Source organism: Poecilia reticulata, chromosome 6, assembly GCF_904066995.2.
Source record: "Poecilia reticulata chromosome 6, P_reticulata-male-v2, whole genome shotgun sequence".
Classification (NCBI taxonomy): Eukaryota; Metazoa; Chordata; class Actinopteri; order Cyprinodontiformes; family Poeciliidae; genus Poecilia; species Poecilia reticulata.
Window position 1 is genome coordinate 19,327,609 of NC_088835.1, and position 21,900 is coordinate 19,349,508.

The 21,900-nt window shown below is 40.9% G+C and overlaps 1 protein-coding gene across 8 annotated transcripts in view; it reads right to left on the reverse strand.

Moving 5' to 3' along the window:
- wnk1a (WNK lysine deficient protein kinase 1a) overlaps positions 1–21,900 on the reverse strand; it is a 29,650-nt gene that overhangs the window by 2,968 nt on the left and 4,782 nt on the right. For 4 of the 8 annotated variants that reach the window (XM_081608076.1, XM_008411377.3, XM_017305216.2 and 1 more), the window contains exons 3-28: positions 15,553–15,725; positions 15,018–15,238; positions 13,254–13,411; positions 12,344–12,432; positions 12,022–12,241; positions 11,676–11,777; positions 9,948–10,338; positions 9,713–9,858; positions 9,316–9,387; positions 8,961–8,996; positions 8,352–8,411; positions 7,845–7,943; positions 6,574–6,653; positions 6,181–6,343; positions 5,979–6,095; positions 5,707–5,820; positions 5,573–5,618; positions 4,749–4,892; positions 3,816–4,672; positions 3,651–3,725; positions 3,202–3,315; positions 2,814–3,117; positions 1,547–1,718; positions 1,277–1,461; positions 1,059–1,196; positions 771–982 (exon numbers count right to left, since the gene is read on the reverse strand). In XM_081608076.1, the coding sequence (XP_081464202.1) occupies positions 771–982; positions 1,059–1,196; positions 1,277–1,461; positions 1,547–1,718; positions 2,814–3,117; positions 3,202–3,315; positions 3,651–3,725; positions 3,816–4,672; positions 4,749–4,892; positions 5,573–5,618; positions 5,707–5,820; positions 5,979–6,095; positions 6,181–6,343; positions 6,574–6,653; positions 7,845–7,943; positions 8,352–8,411; positions 8,961–8,996; positions 9,316–9,387; positions 9,713–9,858; positions 9,948–10,338; positions 11,676–11,777; positions 12,022–12,241; positions 12,344–12,432; positions 13,254–13,411; positions 15,018–15,238; positions 15,553–15,725 (4,488 nt within the window). The remainder of the gene's footprint in view (positions 1–770; positions 983–1,058; positions 1,197–1,276; positions 1,462–1,546; positions 1,719–2,813; positions 3,118–3,201; positions 3,316–3,650; positions 3,726–3,815; positions 4,673–4,748; positions 4,893–5,572; positions 5,619–5,706; positions 5,821–5,978; positions 6,096–6,180; positions 6,344–6,573; positions 6,654–7,844; positions 7,944–8,351; positions 8,412–8,960; positions 8,997–9,315; positions 9,388–9,712; positions 9,859–9,947; positions 10,339–11,675; positions 11,778–12,021; positions 12,242–12,343; positions 12,433–13,253; positions 13,412–15,017; positions 15,239–15,552; positions 15,726–21,900) is intronic. The other 4 variants (XM_081608079.1, XM_081608077.1, XM_081608078.1 and 1 more) reach the window with 4 other exon arrangements.

A 21,900-nucleotide genomic window follows, 5' to 3' on the forward strand; every position in this document is an offset into this window, starting at 1 on the left:
GTACGGGTGTAGAACAACAAAAAAAGTGTATTTAAGATAAAAAACCGTCTTTGCAAATCTTTTCTACCCAGTTTTACCTTCATCTGCTTCAAATTCTGCTAAAGCTCCTATTACGCACCTTTCACTGTCCAATTATTAATCAGTTAATCCAAAAATTATATTCATCAGAGGTCTGAGCTTTTCATATGTTGATGTTAGAAGTGTTTTTTAGCTGCAGATGCATCGTTTGGTACAAACGATCAAGTGGAAGCTAAATCTGGTTAACTGGTCCTGGATGTTGAAGCTAGTCTGAGAGGGTCAAAGGTTACATCTGATCTGTGCATGTAAAAACAACTCTTAACATCTTTAAGGCGTCTGACCTGTTTATGTGAAAGTGGCACATTTGGATCTTATTTACAAAGAAACCAATAATTGCTGACACAAGAAATAGAGGGCAGGTAACGTGTCACTAATTTACTGATTCCAGTGGAAAACGTGTTATAAGATAAGAGCATGTTAACCACCTGGTGCTATTATAAAAACAGCTACAATGTTTCTGAAATACACTTCAAACAAACTAACCTTTTATTGTTTATTTTTTAAAACTGGAGCTGTTTGAAGATGGTGAAGTCTAGTTTGGCCTCAGCTGATCTCTAACCAGCTGCTAGCTTCAGCCTTCAGGACCAACTAATCTGAGCTGAGATTTATTTACTGCATATTAACTCCTTATTTTGAACAACTGTCCTTTTAAATAAAAACCTTTACACTATAGAAATGAACCGAAGGCTTACATCCAGCCCCAGAGTTGCCGAGGATCCGGTCTTGGGCCCTTTCTTGGCGTCTCTGGCAAAGTTATCCACCAGCTGGTGCATGTCATCAGAAAAGGTGCTCTTGGTCTTCTGGGTCTGCGATGCGGACGGAGCCGCTCCACCCATTTGGGACAGAGAGTTGGAGTTGTTCTGGCCGAGGCTCGACCCATTGGAGGAGCTGGTTCCACTTGATCCTGCACATATATTTCATGCAGATGAGCTGCGAACTGGAGAAACATTTCAGTTCCTGGTCGATGACATTAAGCGTACCAGTGGAAGAACTACTGAGGCTCGGCAGCGATGGAGACGATGTGAGTGGTTGTACAGATGAGCTAGCGGCTCCGTCTGCAGCTCCGGTTGCAGACGGTAAACTCTGCTTCAGAGGCGACTCTGACCCGTGACTCTGACCTGAGCGTTAAAACACGAGGATTAAACGTTTAGGCGTCATGTTTTATTGGAAACCAAGATGATCAGCCGCCTGTCCTGACCTGAATGACTGGGGCTGGGCTGTCCGCTGCTGCGAGATCTGTGGCTTTTGCGTCTTCGTCGTCCTCCGCCCAGAGCCACAGCAGGGGAGACGACAGACGGAGGCGGAGCTTTCCCCATTTTGGAGTACAGCGCCTCTATTTCCTCTTTCTGACGACTTTGGAGGAGCTGAATCTCCTTCATGTGTCTGCGGGAGCAGACAGAAAACATTAGGCTATCTTTTTTGAACTGACATGATGTAAATCTCAACAGTAAGTAAACGTTTGACGCACTTTTCTCTGAGGCGACTGATTTCTTTCTGAAGGGCTTCGTCCTCCGTTTCAGAGTCCCCCTCACTGGTTTCATGGAGCTGTGGGTTTGGAGGGTCAGAGGTCGATGAAGACGGTCCGTTCGGCAAACCGCTGCCATGTTGTGAGCTGGAGTTTGCTACTGGAGCTGGCGTCACTGCAGAAAATCAAACAGTGAATATGGTACCTTTAAATGAAGTTTCACCTCATGATACAGAAATGTTTGTCATCACTGGGTCTGATGGATTCAGCAGAAACATCACAACATCAGCTTGAGCTTTAAAATTTTCATAACAATCAGACGATCAGACACCAACAGGTCTGACTCAAACCACAAAAACAACAAAACAAATCCTTCAGGCTAGACTTCAACTAACGCCCTAAAGACTAGAGACGTTTATGAAGAGCTTTTATCTCAGCCAGGATGTGAGTTGAACATTCTCATTTATTGGGGCAATCAGTGTTGCCATGGTTTTAATCTCTGTCTGCTATGTTTCTTAGAGCATCAACGCCTATTCATATTTCTAAGAGGGTAGATATTAGACTTGATTGTTTTTCAAAATGAAAGCAGACTTTAGCAGCTTTTTGCCAAGGCAACTGTAAGAATTAATACATTTAAATGTGATTATTAAATGTTTATGTGTTAATTAAGGCGTGAGGGGAAACAATAAATGCTTGGATTCCATACAGTCATGGAGCGCAAGATGTGAGCTGCAGGTCGTGGATTTGATGAGAAAATGTTTGTTTCAACACGGTGCCAACTGTCAAATAGAGTGGAAGTGGAATCATGCTGGGGGCCCATTTCACTTCCACTGGTCCGCTGCTCAAACAGGAAGGAGTAACGATACGATTCACCTTAAATCGACAGCTAGATACACCAACACCGGCCTGTTTGAAGGGACCAACACTAAGCTTCTGAATCTAAATCCATCAACTATGTTTAGATAAGAGAGCGATCAAATATTCAGCTAGAATTAAGTCACAACGTTGATGATGGCTACGTTATGACATAACGTATTTTCTCTGCAGCTAAAATACTTTTTCCAAAAGATTAGTGGAGTGTATGCATTTATTTGAGCCTGAATGTATAATATGTAGATAAGACAAAATCCATAATTCATAATTAATGCATCCAGCTCTTACTGGTTGGTTGTCGTAAACTGGGTCAAACCCCCAAAAGAGAAGCAAGGGAACTTTAACGTACCACTTTTACATAACGTTTTTCTACATTCATTTCAAACCTCCCACTTACCTGTGACTAAAAATCGTCCCACTTTCGAGGCGGCACTCGTTTCGGACGAGGCTTCGCTGCTTTTGGTCACCTGGAAGCGTCCGACGTTGGTGCTCTGAATGGCAGAGTCATTAGAGATCTCTGAGGCTCCGTCGGCCTCACTGGGGCCTTTCGGCAGAGGGGACGACTGGTGGAGTGTGTTGTCTGGGCTTGAAGGCGCCGAGGACGACGAGGATGAGGACGACGAGGAAGTAGAGGATGGTGTGAGGGACGAAGAAGACACAATGGTGGACGGATCGGGAGCACTGTCGGCTGCGACAGAGACCTACGTAACAAGATGAACCATGAGGTTTTTAAACGTTCTGCTGTTTAAAGTTAAACCTTGAATCTTAAATTTAACGAGACTCACTTTAAAGCGTCCCAGAGTGAAACCGGCCTCCGGAGGCTGGACGTCGTCGCCTCCCTGAGCGGTTTCAGGACTTGGAGCTCTCACTATCTGAGTATCTAAACTCCCCTGCAGTGACTGCGTGTTCACACACAGAGAAAACAACAGACAATAAAAACAGACCCAGATGTGAAGTCAGGTTACCACAGCAAATTATAAAGATAAAATAAAATCCTGACTAAACAAAGCCAATTCTTTAAATAATCTGCTAAAGGCAACTAATGGTTAAAACATTAAACCAAGCTTTATCTGGTCACAAATTAGACAGGTGTTTTTTTTTTGTTTTTTTTTTTTACCAGAATACTTCAGATCGGATAATGAACCAGCGTAAGATCATTTTCTAGAATGGGACGGATTAGGCATGGAGAATCTTTGACTTCTGTATCTAGTGGTGATATTGCAGAGAAACGCACCTGGTTTGGTCCAGGAAACGGGTGTACAGGTTCAGATGGAGGTGTAGCAGCTTTCTCAAGATCAGTAGGTAAAGTCTAAAATGGTAAAAAGGAATCTGGTCAAGAATCACTGCATCAGTAAAGATAGCTGTGGATTTATTTCTGAGAGCTGAATTATTCACCGACCTGAGCCCGGAGCTTCGATGGAGGGGGCTGAGCCGACCCTCCTGGTGTGGTCGAGCCCTGAACACTTTGTGCGCCTGAAGCGAGGGGAAGGTTCGACGGAGGAACGAGGGCGGCTCCAGGAGGAGGAGAGGAAGTTCCGGTGGGAGGAGAGGAAGTCCCTGTGCCTGAACCGTGATCCACCGACACCGAGGAGGCGGAGAGCTGGTCCTTGAAGAGCGAACGGAGCTTCATATCGAGGGTTAGGATGTCATCCCTGCCGGCCGTCTTAGACTGCACCTCGGCTCCCTCAGGCTCCGTTGGGTGTGGCTGGGCCTGGCTCTGGCTGGGTACCGTCGTGGCAGGCGGGTGCTGAGAATGGATGGATGTAACAGCACTATTAAAGGTCTGCCGCTCTGAAACGGGGGCGGACGCTCCGCCGGCAGCCATATTGCCTGGCTGTGACCCGGGTACCGCAGGTATGGACGTCTGGGTGGATGGAGGAGAAACCGTCGAGGACGAAGTCGGGATGCTGGTCGATGGCGGATGCTGTGGGTGAGCCGTCTCATGGGAAGACTGCGGCGATGGACTCGAGTCGTTGTTCACAGTCTGGGATGGAGCGGGTGTTGGTAACGGCGACACTCTTCCTGTTGAGTGAGGAGGTGAAGACGCTGACGTGACGGGAACGGTGGCGGCGGGAGCCGCAGCTTCAGCAGGGGACTGGGTTTTGTTAGAGACATCGGAGGACAGAGCAGGGGCCGACTCTTTATCGGTCGGAGCCGAGTCGAGGGTGCTGCTTCTGTCCAATCGAGCCTGTCTGAGTTGACTGAACGCGTTCTGAAGAACCCCAGACGGAGCAGACAGCGAGAGGCCCAAAGGAGCTGCAGAACAAAGTAGAACCTTAACGCCTGAAATTATAAGCTGGCATTAAGCGGCGGACAAAGCTAACGTTCTTACCAGAGCAAAGGTCGTCTCCGACGGATGTATTAGCAGACGAAGCTCCAAAGAACTGATCTTTCAGACGCGACTCTGGGACCGGGCTCACTATGAACCTCCGTCCTGTTGAATGAACCACCTGAGTAGTGGTGCTGGGGGAGATGCCTAATGAAAAACATGGTGCATCCAATCAGTGTGTGCCAAGAGTTTTAGTTTCCACACACGCAGTCTCAGCTTTTTACAATGTCCCATCTCATTTCAGGTCAATGTAGGCAGAATGAAAACACTACACCAGTCTGTCAGTAAAGCTGTGTGTCCATCAAAATCTACAGCTCGTCAGTGTGCAGAAAATCAGCAGTTTGTAGCCATCATGCTGAAAGAAGCTTCAGCCATCAGTCAGTCATTAAAAACACCAAAGATGAAGTCAAAAAGTGGAGAAGTCTGAAGGAATCCACAACAGTTGCCGGTTAGAATTTTAGTAAAAATCAAACATTGATTAAAAACATGTGGACTCGATTCTGCTGCTTGTATAGCGAATGTGCTACATGTTTATGAATCCATGGTCACTAAATTTAGGTCACAATTTAAAGATACTGCACTAAGTTTAATTAAATATTTTTAAATAAATGTAATTGATTGAATTATAACAATTCAATTTTTTTTTAAACGTGGGCGATGACTGATATTATATTTATCACTTTGCTCCAGAATTAAACTAACCTCTAAATGCCTTTTGCATGATTTTATACATGTTCATGTCAGGCAGATTTATTGCCTTTTGTTCCTATAAGAATAAGACTGTGTGAAAATTAAACACTCTAATAACACTGATTTTATCCATTTACCTGGTACCATGGGAACAGTCAGCTCAGGTTTTTGTTGATGGCTCATCTGCATAAAGACAATGTATTCAGAAACATCCTCAGGCTTAGCAAGCAGGAGTGAAATCTCTTCATTCATATGGCTAATAAAGCCGCACCTGTGGGAAGCCATCTTTAATGCTCTCTCCCTTCTCGTCGGCCATTTCTATGACCTCCCGGACCTGCTCGATGAACGACTCGCGCTCATTCTCCAAGATGAACTCGCTTTCAACCTAAATGAAAAGAAGACGTATTTAGACTCTGCCAGATCGCACAGTTCTTTTAAAACGTGCCTTACAGAGGTTGGAAAAAACAAAATCATCAAAACGGCATGCTCAGTGAACGGTAAATGGTACAACATAAATGGCATTTACTAGTAAATTAACTTTACCATTATGTGTGCGATTTCCTCAGGGTTATCCCCATCTAGATCAAATCTGAAGGTCACCATCTTCCTGTTGTGAGTTTCCAGTTGGCACTCTGCGACTCGATCTCCCACATTAGAAATCTGCAGCAGATTTCAGGTAAAACTGATTGGTGACAAATAAACGCGGGAGCAGAAAGAACTCAATACTGGCAGGATAACTTCATACACTGAGAACATTTAGCTTGGCCTTTCCGGTCTTCTCATGGCGAGAGCGGCTGCGGACGGATCGCCGCTGGTGACGCTTCATGGTGCGGCCCTCGTGGCGACCCCCAGACGTAGAACCGCCATCGTTACCGTCACTTAGACCTGAAGCTGCATCTGACAGGCAGCTAGAGGAGACAAGTTCAGGCGAAAGACGATGAGCAGACGTGTATTGGTGACGGTGCAAATTAAAAGTGATAGCATTTGCATTCAATCATATTCTGAGCATTTGTTGATGCTCTTGTGAAACAAAAAGTGAAAAAGAATAACCCAACATTCTCCAGCAAACTATCAGTTTTTGTGGTTTGCAAACATAAATTAAAGTGTATATGCAAGAAGAAGAAAAACAATGTCATACCTGTCACCAGATGGCGGCACTAAAGCAGAAGAATTCGCAGGTTGTTCTACTGGTGCTGAGAGAGGAAGACTCACAGAACCCTAAAACACATTGAAACAAACTCATGACTAAATCTTAACTATTACACTGGTAACGATGACCAGAAATCTTACCAGTGAACCTTTCAGATCACTTAAAAACAGCACAGCTTAGTATTTCTAAACAAAAAAAAATCTAATAAATTATCTTTGAACGAGAACATCAGATGAACTACAGTAATTATTACTTTCATATTTGATTGGTTTGACAATCATGAATATGTTTTATTTACTTCCATTAAAATGAAATCAAGATTTTAATTAGAATACATTTCAACGGGATTTCTTTGGTTCCTTCCACACGTCATTTCTTGTTTTACTTCAAAGCACTTTGATTTTCAACTTCAATAAAGTGTCATAGAAATATAATTCTACTTACTAAATATCATTTTCTTGTATTACTTTTTACAATTTTAGATTTCATCATAAACAAAATTTAATTTTAAGTCTCGTTATGATTAAAGTACACGTTCTGGAGTTTCATAATTGTAGGGTTTTGAAAAGACACTTCTATCTCTGATGTCCCCTTGCTATATTTATGACACCTCAGTTTTACAGTTTCCATAACGATTATGATCCATTTTTTAAAAATCTAGTCCAGAAATATATTTATCAAAGTCATCCACCAGATGGTGCTATGTTAAAGAATGAAAAATAAGTGGACACAGTCATAGCAAGTCCACTTCAGAAACCAATTACTGCTGTGCAACAATTTTCATTTCCCTCCGAGTCTGTCTTCGTCTCTGCTGAGCTTAGATGGAAACCATTTCCACATATAGGTTACTTTCATTTTGTTCCACACTTTTTTTTTTCATATTAGTTGTAAGCACCACTGTATTACTCTTAAAACAATTAATGATAGAATAAATACAGATTCCACATTCATCAGTTTAAAGTATAATTTCAAGCCACAGCCTTTTAGGTCAAATTTAACACTAACTGATACAGCTAGCTGCAGATTTTATTGGTTTGTGTTGGTTTAAATCCAGATAACACCATGCAGGAACACATTTAACAGACTGATAAAGCAACACAACGAAAACTATTCCTATAAATGTATAATAAGCCCCGTGGTGCAGGTATTTTTGCCCCAGGAATGACTACATAGTTTAAGGAGCCATGCCAAGGAGAAGTGAAAGAAATGCTTGACAGCAAATTCAACCACCCACACAAGTTTAGTGCTCTGTAAAGTACCTGCAAAACAGAGAGGCATGAAGCCTGATAGAGGAAGTATAGGTGCTCTGCGTTGATTGGTGGAGACATGATAGGAGGACTTGGATCATTCCCCCAAGGCTAAAAGCCATGCAAGAATAAGCAGCATGCAGAAGGAAAGAGTGGAAGAAAGCAATGGCACAAAACACAGTAAGAGTTGTGTGTTCATGGAAAACAGATAGAAACTTTAAACAATCCAAACAAAAGTAGACAGAGAAACGCTCATGCAGTCACTGTCGAGCAAACCAGTAGGAAGTCTGAATAAAATGTATATACTGCAGCCAAATGTGTGCTGTATTCCCTGCATACAAGAGGAAACTTCTCGATGTTTGAGACCAAAATCAAAACATTAATTTCACTCATTATGTACGTATGTTAGTTTACTAATGCCTACAATATGGCTGACTCATATATATACATTTTAAAAACAGGTTAAAGCAAGATTTAAAATGCATGTAAAGCATTAGCAGGAGAGGGTTTGTATGTCACCTGTGGCTGCTGAGCTCCACTCGGAGTTTGGGCCACTGTGCTGCTGCTCTCCAACTGTGGCTGGAAAGAAACATAACAGGAGACAGGGGGCATCAGGGCTTGTTGAGAGAAAATATAAACATACTAAAGGAAATGTACATCGAAGACCAGAAACAAAAAAAAGAAAAGGCATCTGGACAGGAGCACCATTAAAAGACAAGCTGGAAGAATGCAGCAATACAGGTATTTAGGGCACCTTGTGAAGGCCTGGTTGCTCACTAATCATCTACAGTACATCTGTCAGAGATTTCCTCTGCGCTCTTTTAAAGTCACATGCACTTACCTGTTGGATAACATTGCTACGCAATTCATCTATGATTCATCTATCCGACACTAGGGACAGGGGGTTGCTAAGCGAAAAACAAAGCATCGTATGTGCAGGTTTTTATTTCTTTTTTTCTTTTTTTTTTAAGCAGAAACCACTTTGTACCGCTACAACTACTACAGTAGACAGTTATAGGAGTCTACAGATTAGTACGAACGTGTTCCTTTAGTTTCCCTGAGCATGTTACTCTTTAGACTGAGGACGTATTAAAAGGCTGTAGCAGGACAAAGGTACATTTTATCTACCTGAGGGGGAGGCGATGGTTGGTAGTAAACTCCGTACTATAAAAAACAAACAAACAAAAGCACAAGGTAAGAGTGGCAGGCTGAAGATAGAAGTCAAGTTAATAGAGGGGGAGAGAAACCGAACAGGACAGTTATGATCCTGCTGCCTAAACCAGCACCTCAAGCTCCTAAACAAATGAGCTTTTACTTTGAAAGGCTGAGTTCAGACAAAGAGGGGTGTGTCCAGAAAATTTCTCCAAGCTATTATCCTATAAACAATAGATCTGACCAAAGCAAAACTCTGCGAAAAAAAAAATGGTTTCAGATTTCACAATTACTCTGCAAAGTCATAATGATCTGATATCCGATATCATACCTGTGGAGGCGTCACTGAAGCCAACGAGTTGGTGGGCGCACTAGGAACCACTTCAGGCTGACCGGCTTGCACCTGCGGTGGAACAAGACACCATGAGTTCTGGATGCAGATTACAGTTAACTGGCTATTTTTATAAAAGAGCAATATATGTTGCATATTCAAACAAACTGCGCCTCATTTGTCTCATTTCTTATCTATATTCATAAAATCGTGACCAGCATATTTGGTCATGCCTCAGACAAGGAGCTTTCTTTTTTAAAAGAGATTAAACCTGTTCAATGTTTGTGACTAGCGTTTGCCAACAGGTCCTACAGACACAAAAACGACGAAGCGCCTGCAACTCCTCTAAAGATAAAGCGAGAGTTTAAGTAGGAGAATCTTTCTTGTATTTTCTCACCGTTGACATCGATTCATTTTGCATCTGTGAACATGACGCCTGCGGCTGAAGATGCTGATTTGGAGAAGTGTAGGGTACTTTAGGCTGAGGAGGCAGGGCCTCAGGAAGGGCGGAGGAACCAGGTAATCTGTCCGCCAGGTCCCGAGCTGGGCAAGAGACAAAAAGGTGAACTGGTTGGTAAACACAAACCTTTAGGAATCTAATCATTATGGTCTCTCAGATTGAGTAATTATACCTCCTGCAGTCTGTTGTAGATGTTGGTCCGACTCAGACTCTTCAGACTCTGGCTGGATGCCACTAACACTCTGTCCCTGAATGGGAACTTGGACTTGTCCACTCGACTGGGGAATATAAACTGGCTGGGGAACCCCCTGGGACATCCCGGTGACATTCGTCGACTGAGCAGTACCGTAGTTCGAGCTCTGAATACTCTGCTGCGATGCTGGTTGGCCGCTAATCTGTGTGCTGTGCTGGGTAGGCTGGGGCGCAACATAGGCTGCAGGCTGTGGCACCGGCTGTGACTGAGACACCTCCAGACCCGACTGCTGGCCTACTTGCTGTTGTGGCGGCAAAGAGTGACTCTGCACTTCCTCTTCAAGCCGTTTCTTCTCTTGATCTTCTCTGACCTTTAGGAAAATTTACCAAATACTGAGTGAATATTCATTAAAAAACAAAAAAAGACTCCCTTCATGCCGATAGAAACGAGAACCAGTTGCACATTTACTCCCTTATGAAAGTACACCATGAACATTTTTTAGCATTTTGTTCACTGTAACCACACACTTCCAATGCATTTTATTGTTTTGATTACATGTGACTAATGCATAATAGCACATAATTATAGAGAGATTTTAACCCACTTTTCTTTGAAACATTCCTGAAAGCTGAAAGCTCAGCTTCAGTGTAAACCATTTTTAGATGTGAATTTTTAATCTTGCCCTAATTTCTTAAATGAGATTAGGTCTGGACTCTTGTACTGTAATACTTTCATGCATTGATGACGCTCCAACTGAACATTTTGCTGATGGAAGGTGAAGCTCTGCTCGTTTTGCAATGATTAACGGGTTTTGTTTTAGCGCCGACCTGTGTGTAGCGCCATTCCCATAAATTTGGGCCAGCTTTGTTGTTCTGGAAACAAGCATTCCCAAATCATCACACTGCCACCTCAACCCTTTATTGTTGAGACAGTCTATTCACCCTGAGGTGCACAGTTAGTGTTCTGCTACACTGAGTGTGTAGAATGAAGGCTAAAAAAAGTTTAATCTATTCCTCTGGTTGCCATGTCCTACATGGCGTTTGGAAGACTGCAAACAAGATTTCTTGTGGCTTTTCCTTTTCACCAGATTAATGAAGCATCAACAGATTTTTTCCACCCAGGCTGTGAATCTCTGCAGCTCCTCGTATGTTTCAACTAGTTATTGGGAGATTTATTTGATTAATTCTCTCCTAGCCTGGCGTCAGCTTAGAGGTCTTTGTGGGTTTGTTGTCGTTCTATACTCTGTCTGAATAGAGCTCAATAAGATGTTCCAAGACTGCACTGTTTTATTACCAAATCCTCCTTTAAACCATTTTATCCCTGTCTGACAGGTTGCTTAGTCTTCTTGATGCTGTTTGTTTACTCTCTTTGCTAATTAGGTCAAATCTCAAGGCAACTGGGGGAACTGGATTTGATTTGGAGGCATCAGATTTCAGATTATTTGTAAAAAAATAAAAAATAAAGAAATAAGTGAAAACCATGTATCCTTCTCCTTTCACTTCACAATATATGCTGGTTTGAGTTGGTTGTATTAGTTAAAATCTAAAAATACATTGAAGTTAGTGGTTATAATGTGACAAAACGTGGTAATGTTAAAGAGGTGTGAGTATTTTTCCTACGTAGCGTACTTTAATTCTGAGATTGCTTCAAGAATTCAACAATGTGCTTAAAGTAGATGAAAAACATCACAATGAGCTTGGGACACACCTGCTGCCTCTGCGCCCTCTTGCGAGAGATTAGAGACACCCTGTCCTTTATGGCCTTTGCAATGGTCTTATGGTCTCCTTCACAAACATAACCAGATTCAACCTGCAGCAGGAAGATGAGATATCAAAGTTAGGAATCAAAACAGATTCTCAATTAGCAGCATTCCACACCCAAAACCTAACATATCAGTGCAAGATGCCATCGTCTTTAATTGCAGTCAAGTATTTGCGATGTTGCCTTTACACACTGAGGCACAATGGAAACCAGTGAGCAACAAAGACAGCCCGGCTTTGAAAGGAAAGGTGTGAAAAAGGCTGTTCAGAGCGTTAAAATTCGTTCAATTTACCATTTCCTGAGCCACATCTTCTGGGACATCTTTGTTGAGGTCAAAAGAAAACTCTATAGCTTCGTTGTCTTTGTACTTCCCCTTCAGCTTCTTTATATCCTCAATTCTCAGCCACAGCTTGATTGCCTCCATCTCCCCATCATCCTCTTCAGCCAACTCCACACGTACGCCTGTATCCTCTTGGAAGAAGGCATGGTTTAGGAGATCTTTGATGGAGTACCTAAATGGACAAAAACCGGTGAGTAAATGAAAACCCCAAAGCTTTAGAAAAAAAGAAGAAAGGCATCAAGCATAAATATGGGGATTTTCTAAAGTTCGAGACCTCTCATCTTTGTTCTGACGTATGCAACCCTCAATGATTTCCTTCACCTCAGGAATGGCCACCTTGTCGAAGCTGCCCGGTTTCACCCCCTACAGAAAACACAGAACTCTAAATGAAAACCACTTTCTGCAGCTGGAATTTTTCAAGTCTAAATAAATGTTTGTATCTCACTGGAATTTTTTTTGAAACCACAAAAACGTTTATTTGAATTTTTGTTTTGGGGTTGAGAAAGTGGGAAAAAAAAGACATCTAGTCTATTACTTTCAACATTAAAGGTTTATCATCCAAATAAAGCAAAATTACCCAGAAAACATTTAGAGTAGGGGGGACGTTAAAGAATATCAAGTGGTGGAACCGGAGGGGGTACAGACAGAGATGGCTGATGAGACTGAGACGTGAAAAAAGAGATTACAGTAAAAAAAAAAAAAAAGAAAGCAACAGGTTTAACCTCCTTATGCGAGAAATACGAATGACTCATAACTTACATTGCGTTCCAGCAGTTTGCCAACACAACTTGCATGAATGACACTAAAACTATGCAGTTCTCCGATGTAGCTTCTTCCGTTCAGGAAAGGATTTGATTACTAATTTTATCTTGTAGATAAACAGCACGGCTTCTTTGTGAACCATCTAATAACCTTCAACGCCTCACCTCAATATTATAGTAAACCTAAAGAAGATATATCAACAGAAAGCAAAACAGGATGAAGTAAAAGGAAGGGGTTTTCTGGTGGGGGGGGGGAAGCTAATTTCTCTCTTGGAAAATACCGGTCAATAGAAACGGAATATGAATTCAAAAATGCGTAGGTGGGAATTAAAAATTACTCCAGAGACACAAGTCTTCGTGGCACAGAGGAGGAGGTGAAGGCATGGTAGAGACGTGATGTGCAGTGCTGACAAGACGACTTACGCTGGTAACTCTGCGGTAGATCTGTGCAGCGTTCTGGCACTCTGAGTACGGGTACTCGGAGGTGGCCATCTCCAACATGCACATTCCAAAGGCATAAACATCCACTGACTCGTCGTACTTCTCCTCATACATCTCAGGCGCCATGAACTCAGGGGTACCTTAAATCAAAACAACTATTCAGAACTCTCGAACTCCCTTACTGACTGTGTGGGCTTCTCATAACCCATTGCTCCTCTGCTCCTCTAACCCATCGGACGGGGTTGAGGAAGAGGAGGATGAGAAGAATGATGGGCCCGCTGGCATCTCCTGGAGTAGAATCTGTGAGGTGAAAGTTGGAGGAGAGAAATAAAAAAAAAGGGGGAAGGAAAGTAAAAAAAATAGAGAGAAAACAAAAAAGGAGGGGGAAGCTGAGCTCAGTTAGACTGTAGAGAGGATTGCACGTGTTTGTCTGTGTAAGACCTCGACATGATGGGACATATATATGTATATATATGTATGGGACCGAGGTGGCTAGTGTGCAGAACACACTTTTTGGCAGGAATTCATATTCACGGTGCTTAATAATTAGCTCTCATTGAAGAAAATTGCTTCCAACAGCTGCAGTGAAATTAACGGTACTCAAGATCGTGCCAATTTGCTCTGTAAAAGAAATAAAACTAGCTATGGAAGTAACTTTTGTCAAAACCTTATCCACAAAAAAAATAAAAACAGTGTTAACTTTACTCATTGCAGTACACTCACCTCTCAAAGTCTGACCTACCACATCATCCTGACCTGCAGGAGGAAAGTGTTACAGTGAAGGCCGACAAAAACACATCCCATAGCTATTTACAGAGCTAAACAGTGTGTCCTGCCCACCAGCCTCACTAAACTCATTATTTTAGCTTCAGTCTCAGGTCTGACACAGAAAAACTCATTTAGGTATTTGATTGTAATTGGTTTTGATATTGATGCATGTACAGCACACTATTAAGACTTACCAGGCCCATAAAAGATACTTACTCAATGACCAGCAGTACCCTATTCATTCCAAACAGCAGAATGGGGCACAGCTGAGGCTAGAGCCTACATTTTAAAAGCATACTCAAGAATGTGAAAATAAAATAAAATAAATAAATAGGAAGGGGGAAGAAAAAAAAAAAAAAGACAAAATGCCGACAGAGGCAAAGTGGAGAGAGCTCCCTGGACAGAAAGATGGAGCAAAAACTTTCTGTGGTCCTGCAATAATTTTATAGATAGCAAGAGACAAACACTAGGGGGGGAAATAAAACAAAACCTGTAGAGGCAAACCCATAGAAAGAGATGTTAAACAATATATGTACAACTGGCAAACAGACCACATATTTCCAAACCACAGGACAAAGACCAGTCTAAGACACAAATACCTAAAGCCTGAAAGAAGGCATGACAACTACTGTTATATTTAATATTAATAGTTAAAAGTAGGAGAAACATTAGGCGCTACTTACAGTCAGTAGAAGCCTGGAAAAAAGACTTTTTTTTTTAACAGACATAGAACAGAAATGCTCTGTACATCGATCAAATAGGAGTCTGCGAGGAGGAAAAGCTATGTGCAAATCTGCCGCCGTATTTGGCCTCCATTTGAGCTGTGGTTTGTTTGAGAGACAGCTGAAACACTGTGGTCTGTTTTTAAACCACTTTGTCAGAAAAAATAGCAATTTCATAAAGACAAAGCGTTCAAAACTTCAGAGAAAGACACTGTCCCACAGGGATAAGGAGGCTGAAGTGATTCTGAGTTCATACCTATAACACTCTTGGCGAAGGACGCGCGCTTCAGGGTGGCCAGTCCCAGGTCTCCGATCTTAACAGATCCCGTTGGGCCTGTGATGAAGATGTTGTCACATTTGAGGTCTCTGTGGATGATCGGCGGGGCCCGAGTGTGAAGGAAGTGGAGTCCTTTGAGGATCTGTCGACACCAGCTGCGCAGCACTTTGATTTTCATCACCTTGAACCGCTTCAGATATCTGCGAGAGAACAAATCATTATTTCTACAAAGCCTGTTAGATGCACTGAGCAACGAATGATGGGAGCTGTACTCTTCTTTGTACTTCTCAGTAAAAGAAGGTAATGCCGCAGAGATGTATGTCGAGTACATTTTGACTTGTGCTTAAAACAAAGTAGGAATTAGTCATACTTTTTTTGTATTTCGGTGTGCTACAGAAATAGAAACTTTGGCCCAAAATATAATTTTTACAATGAGTTAAAGCAAAGCATTTTTTTTAAAGAACATGAGTTCTATTGCCTTCACATTTTTAAGTCCATCAGTTGTGAGACTCACGTTTTGAGTGTACCAGAGGTCATCAGTTCTGTAACGAGAACAATGCACTTCTTTCCTTTGGAAGGTCCCTCCCAGGAGTCATAAAAGCGAACAATGTTGGGATGTTGTAGTCCCTTTAACATCCCCGCTTCCTCCTTAAAGCGCTGCCGCTCTGTCTTCGACAGCTTACGGTCCTGCAAACAAAACCAAAAGGAAACATTTTAACATTTCATAACCTCAGCACCATAACAATTCATGGCTGCACATGTAGGAAGTCACAGTGATGTTTGCCGTATGAACACCATTAATTCAATTTTCATAAATACTGTGAAACTTCTTTTTGAAAAAGTTGGACACAGGATATAGTGTCTTCATGAACCAAAAATGTAATTGTGTGCAGCTGTGGTCAGAGGAATGCATTTCTGTTTTCTCTGGCAAAGGCTGTGAAACACAAAGAATGTGTTGAGGTTTGCCCTTGAATTCATGCAAACCAAATTAGAAGTGCAATGATGGATTTAGATTAAAAAAAAAAAAAAGCTGCTAAGCGCTGAAAAAAAAGTTGCTTTATGCATCTATAGCGCATCATGAGATTGAGAATTTTATGAAAAATCGAAATGAAATAAAATCAAAAGATTAGACACAAATTATATTATGGTAAAATACATTTCTTTAATATGTAAAACATATATTCAAAATCAATTAACAGCTTAAAGCATAAGTACTAGAAGTCTTTGATGTTCTACCCATTAACCCCAAAAATTTTAAACACGTGAAACAACCTCTATCAAGTTTCAGGAGCAATTTCTAGCATGACCCACATTTAGATTATGCATGACTAGAGAGCAATAAACCCGCTGTAATTGAACAAGCCGTGAGAAACCCAGCAGCCAAAGACGTCAAGTCCCCGGACACCTGGCCTTAAGCCAAGCTGTCCAGCATATTCAGTCCATCTGGAAGACCAAAATGAACGTTTGACTTTTAAAGAAAAGAAGACTTTGACGTTACAAAACATTACTTTGCCCATACAATAAATAAACTTATAAGGCAGCTTTCACTGTGGAGATGTCTGAGTTTTAATGTCAAAGAACAATTGGGAAGCCGAGTTGGAAAAATGAATGAGTTAGTCAAAGAAACTCCAGGAAACAGTAAGTGAGACATCAGGCAACTAGATCAACTGACCTACTTTGTAGAAAATGTATCCATTTATCTAGTGGGGCCATGGGTCCCCCTTCTCCTCTGCTCACCATGTTAAAGCAAATATGCAAAATATCTACAGCAGCATGCCCCATCATTCTCAAAGCTCCAAGGCTGTGCACAAAACCAACAGAAAGGAATATGATCACAAATCTGAGATCACATAATAATAATTGCACTAATAAATGCCCCATAAAGACCAAATCTGTAAATAGCCTAATTTCTTTTAAACAACGGTTCAAACTATTACATCCTGCCTAAAAACTTCAAAGTCTGCACCTTCAACTTGCTGAAAGTGGAGACAGAAAGTCGGGTAAATAATCTTGCCATTGTCTCTTCATGAGTTAATCTGGGTTATCTGATTGATGTATGAAAACAAGTATGAAGATTTACAAGGGTTTGGTTTCATCTGAGAAAAAAACCAGAACATGGCTTTTAGCATTTATGTTATTCTTGTATGTTTTCAATATGTCTAATTATAATAATAATCTGTTAGACCCAAAGCAATTGTATCCAATGTAAATCACATTCACTGTTAACTACAAAGTGGAGGGGAAAGCACTGCTTCTAGGCAAAGAGTTTCATAAATAATCTAACAGTCCAAAAATAGACTGAAGGGGGGAAAGGCCTGCGATCATGCAAACACTCAGTGACTGATGAAGCTTTGTTCTCATCTTACTTTGGAGTAAAGTTTAAAGTGAAAAATCCATTAACGATGGGGTAGATAAATGGATACCGTTATCAATAGTATGACGTGTTACAATGCATGTGTAAAAACCTTTGTAATTGCAGATCAATTGTAAGCAAAAGACAACCCGGCACAAGTCAGTTCACAAATTTTCAACATTGAACAGATTTTAAGGTGTTAAAAATAAAAGTACTCAAGGGAGTACCACTCTTGTCTAAAGTTAAAGTACACAGTTTAACAAAGTAAATTGTACACTTTGCTGTTTTGGACCATTGTGTTGGTCATGACAAGTATAGTCATTTCAGTGTCATTAAGTAGTTGTATAATGTTAAGTTTCTGTTCCAAGCAACCAAACAAAAAAGAAACCCTCGTAAAGCCAAACCATAAGCAGAACATGCCCTGGTTTGTATTAAAAGACGGAATTCCCCCAAATTTTGGAAACTGAATGCCGGGCCCCAGCAGAGCAAGTTTCTCCAAAATGAACGATAATTAAACGTGTTTAAAAAAATTACAAAAATCTAGAGCCACGGCAAGATATCAAAGTGTGCAGGAGCTTTTTCTCCTTCTTTGATTTTTATTCTATACCCATAGGTCAGGTCACTCATTAATGGCCTTAATTTGACTTTCCTTTATCTCTGTAAAGTTTAATGACTGTATCTTGCACAGCTGTGTTCAACTCAAAACTACTTTCTTGTACTTCCTGCCACAGTGTCAAAAGAGTGATATTTGTCATTACAAGTAAATACTAAAAATGTCCCAGGTTCACAGTTGCTCTTTTAACGACAGCTGTTTTCTTAAAATCTGGGTTAGTCATTGGTGGCATTTGGGTTTAAAAGGTCATGTCATGGCCTCCCACATATTTTAGTCAGAAGGAGAACCAAGACTGTAATTAAAGTTAATCCTATCAGCTCACCTTTCTACTCAAAACTAAACCTTTTTTTTTTTTGGTTAAACTGACCCACGTGTTTTACCATTGCAGTGTTACAAACAGAAAATTGCTGAATGCCCATTTAATGTGTCCGGTTTGAAAACGCTTATGCTGCATTTCACTTGGTAATTTTTAAACAATATTTTCTAAAACGATATTTTCTAAAATCTAAAACTAGTAACACTCTTATGGTAAGCCTCCCAGCAGCAAACAATTAAGATCAGCGATAAATCGCAGATGAGTTTAGTGTGACACTTTTAGCAGATCCCTTCAGCTACTTGAACAGAGCTGTCATTGTCTCTGAAGAAATCCTGAGGTTTCCCTAATCTCTAAAGTATGGCTACAGTTAGGAGAAGGAGGACGAGTTGGGGGAGATGACGCATACGAAACTGCATGAGTGAGGAGGAAAGGGGAGGTTCCTAAATTTATTCCCCTTTCCCTCAACTTCCTCTCTTTGGTGACCTACTTATTGTTCAGACATGCCAGCAACATGAGATACAAAACAAATGAGTGTGGTCATGAGTAAGTAAAGAAGGGTGTTGGTCTAGAAACTCTTGAGGATTCTGACAAATTGGCTTTTTATATGTAAAACAATGCAGCTTTGGATTTTAGGCAAACTAGCTGCAGGGGCTGTAGAGGGGGAAGTGGAGTTGGTGATTTAATTTAAACTACAAACCAAGACAACCAGCAACAGAATTAGATGGTGAGCTTGCTTTATGTCAGTGCTAAAATAACTTTTTATTCCTGTTTCAAGTCTGCGTTTTTATTAAGTCCTGAATTACGGTAAATGCAACAAGATTAGTTTGCAAGTTTGTATCTCCCTAAAAGAATGCACAAGTCAGACTTTTGTGGCCGATTTCTGGACTAAGGTTTTAGAAAATGTTGATTTGTTGATACAGACTTGAACTTATTTCAATTTCTCTTGAAAACCTACGATATAGGTTTCAACAGCATTGAAAATATTGTTTCTAGTCTTTCTGCCAACGGTTGTGAAAAGGAAGCTAAAAATCAGAACTGAGACAAAGAATCATTTCTAGCTGCCTTAAGCATTACTGTAGCAGCAGTCTGTGTGTATTCCCCAATGGAGACACTTAACTCTGCATTTTGCAAAAGATTGCCAACATGTCTAAATCCAGCATGTTCCATAATGTTGAAATCTCGAGAAGATAAAGTAGAGCAACATCCCTGTACTCCGAGTCTGTACGGTCTTACAGTTATCTGCTTAAATTGTTGCTCTAACACAAACTGAACGATCCACAGAAATGTCTCCAAGTATCTTAAAAAAAAAATAAAAATACAGATTCCTTTTAAATAGCATATAACGTTTCTGTTCTTCCTCTGACTTCAGCTTTAATGTATCCAATCATACATAAACTTATCTTCTTTGCTCAACACTAGTGTCCACACCAAAGGCTGTTGTGGCCAGAGAGACATGGTAGCAAATGCGTTCAGTAATCGGAATAAGATCAGACTTTTCAGGTTCCAACCAGCCAGTCACCAGGTAGCAGACTTCGATGAGTCACAGTCGTTCTGACTACCTCTGTGGCCAGCTCACAGGTTTATTGCTCTCCTTTCACACCATGGTTTCTGGTGGTTTTGTAATGCAGAGAAGCTAGTCCTGAAACAATAAGTTATTTCACAATACAGAATGGCAACGTGGATTCAAAGAGTGATACTGAGTGCGAGTGTGACTCAGCAGTGATAATGCGTGGTCTTATTCATACAATCTCCCTCATACCACTGTTTCCAATAGAATTTAAATTTAAAGCCAAAAAGTCTTGCACTGATTGAATAAATCCATACATTCCCAAAAATACAAGACAGTTTGCAAAATTATTCTCATGTTGATCATTTAGGTCAATTTTCATAAATTACCACCGCATCAAAATCTTGTGCAATTCCAGCTGTCCTTTACAAAACTGCTATTTCAGCAAGCTATGAAGACTTAATACTACCTTTAATGTTATAATCTATCTTTAATGACAGAGAGCAACTTCAAGTGAAACGATCAACCATGGTGGTTAATCCCAGCATGCCAAGTAGTAACATGTTAACTGGGTGGATTTTTCTTGCCAGGGTACTGGGTTTATAAAAAATAATAAAAAAATAAATAAATAAAAACCTCTTTGAGGAAATTAAGAGGGTGGGAAGTGGACTGATGGTTTACAAGCGGGACTTGGCAGGTCAGCCTGCTGTGCTAAACACAGGAGATTCCTCAGCGAGGAATGTGACCCGTTTTGCATTCACACAAGCATTAGCAACAGGAATGCACTGAGCATGCGTGCGATTTGCTCCAAGTGATGGGGGAGGGGCACGTGTCTGTAATCTTAACATTGTTCTGAAACCAGCTTGCATGTGAGACTGTGGTTCTATCCGCTGCTGTGTGAAGGCCAACAGCAGTCATGACAGGGTGAAAGCTCAACATTATAACCAAACGTTCATGTGGTGAAGGAGGTCAAAGTTTGGACTGTGCAGCGGTTAGGACGGACAGCAGAGTCACAATTATACAGTTATCTATAAACAAAAAGTGAGGTCTAAAAGAGATCCTGAAAAATGTAGGTCAAAGGTCAGTTTTGTAAAACAGTTTATCTTTGTGGCCCACTTCACTGAAGAGAGGCAGATAACTTCAGAAATGTCTGTTATTTTATATCTTAAAAAGTGGCAATTATGTGGTTATGGAAATATTCTCAGATTTTATTTTCACTCCCTTATTATTTAGCTGTCCAGAATTTATTAGAATGTATTTAACTACAGGTCCCTAAACCACTCAAGCTTTATTTTACTGTGTTTCAACAACTCTGTGCATGTTTAAGAAAGAAGAAACGTTGTTAGTGGCAGATTTCTGAGGTTTCTCTATTTAACAAAAGCAAGACTTTCCATAAAGTCTTATTCCTCTGAGGCAATAACCCCAACCAGTCAGCCACCACGGACCAGCCTGCATTCACACAGGGAAGTTTTTGCCATGCTCAGATGAGCAGTTCAATCTACAGCAGTCTAAGAGGAAAAGGTGGCTTATCATTTTATCAAAAAGAAAATTACGGCGGCTCGGGTTCAGGTAACAACGTGGAAAGAAATCTTTCTGGCTTCACCGTCTTCACAGGAGAGTGGCAAGACAATTTAACACTTAAAGTGTTAAATCAGACATCTCATGGGACTGAAAAGTGAAAGTTGGTATAAAGTAAAATCACAGTTCTACTGTAGACATTGATGCCACATGGATGGGATGATAGATGCTCACAGCACCCTTTACGTTTACTTCTAGTGGTTCTGAACCTGACAGCATAATCCCACAAGTTAAATGTTAGACTTTTAGACCCATTTTGAGCCTCTAATCATTTACCCACTCAAGTTGATGTCGTTCAGTTCCAGCATGTGACTCAATGCTTTTACTTCGATAGATTAGAGCGTCAACATTTAAACTCATTATGCTTAAGAATAGATACTTCTGATAAGATGATCAGCTACTGAAATTCCTGATTTCAAGACACACTTTATTAAATAAACACTTTTTTGTAGCACAAAAGTGGATCACAAATAACAAGATTGCTTTGATTTGCTT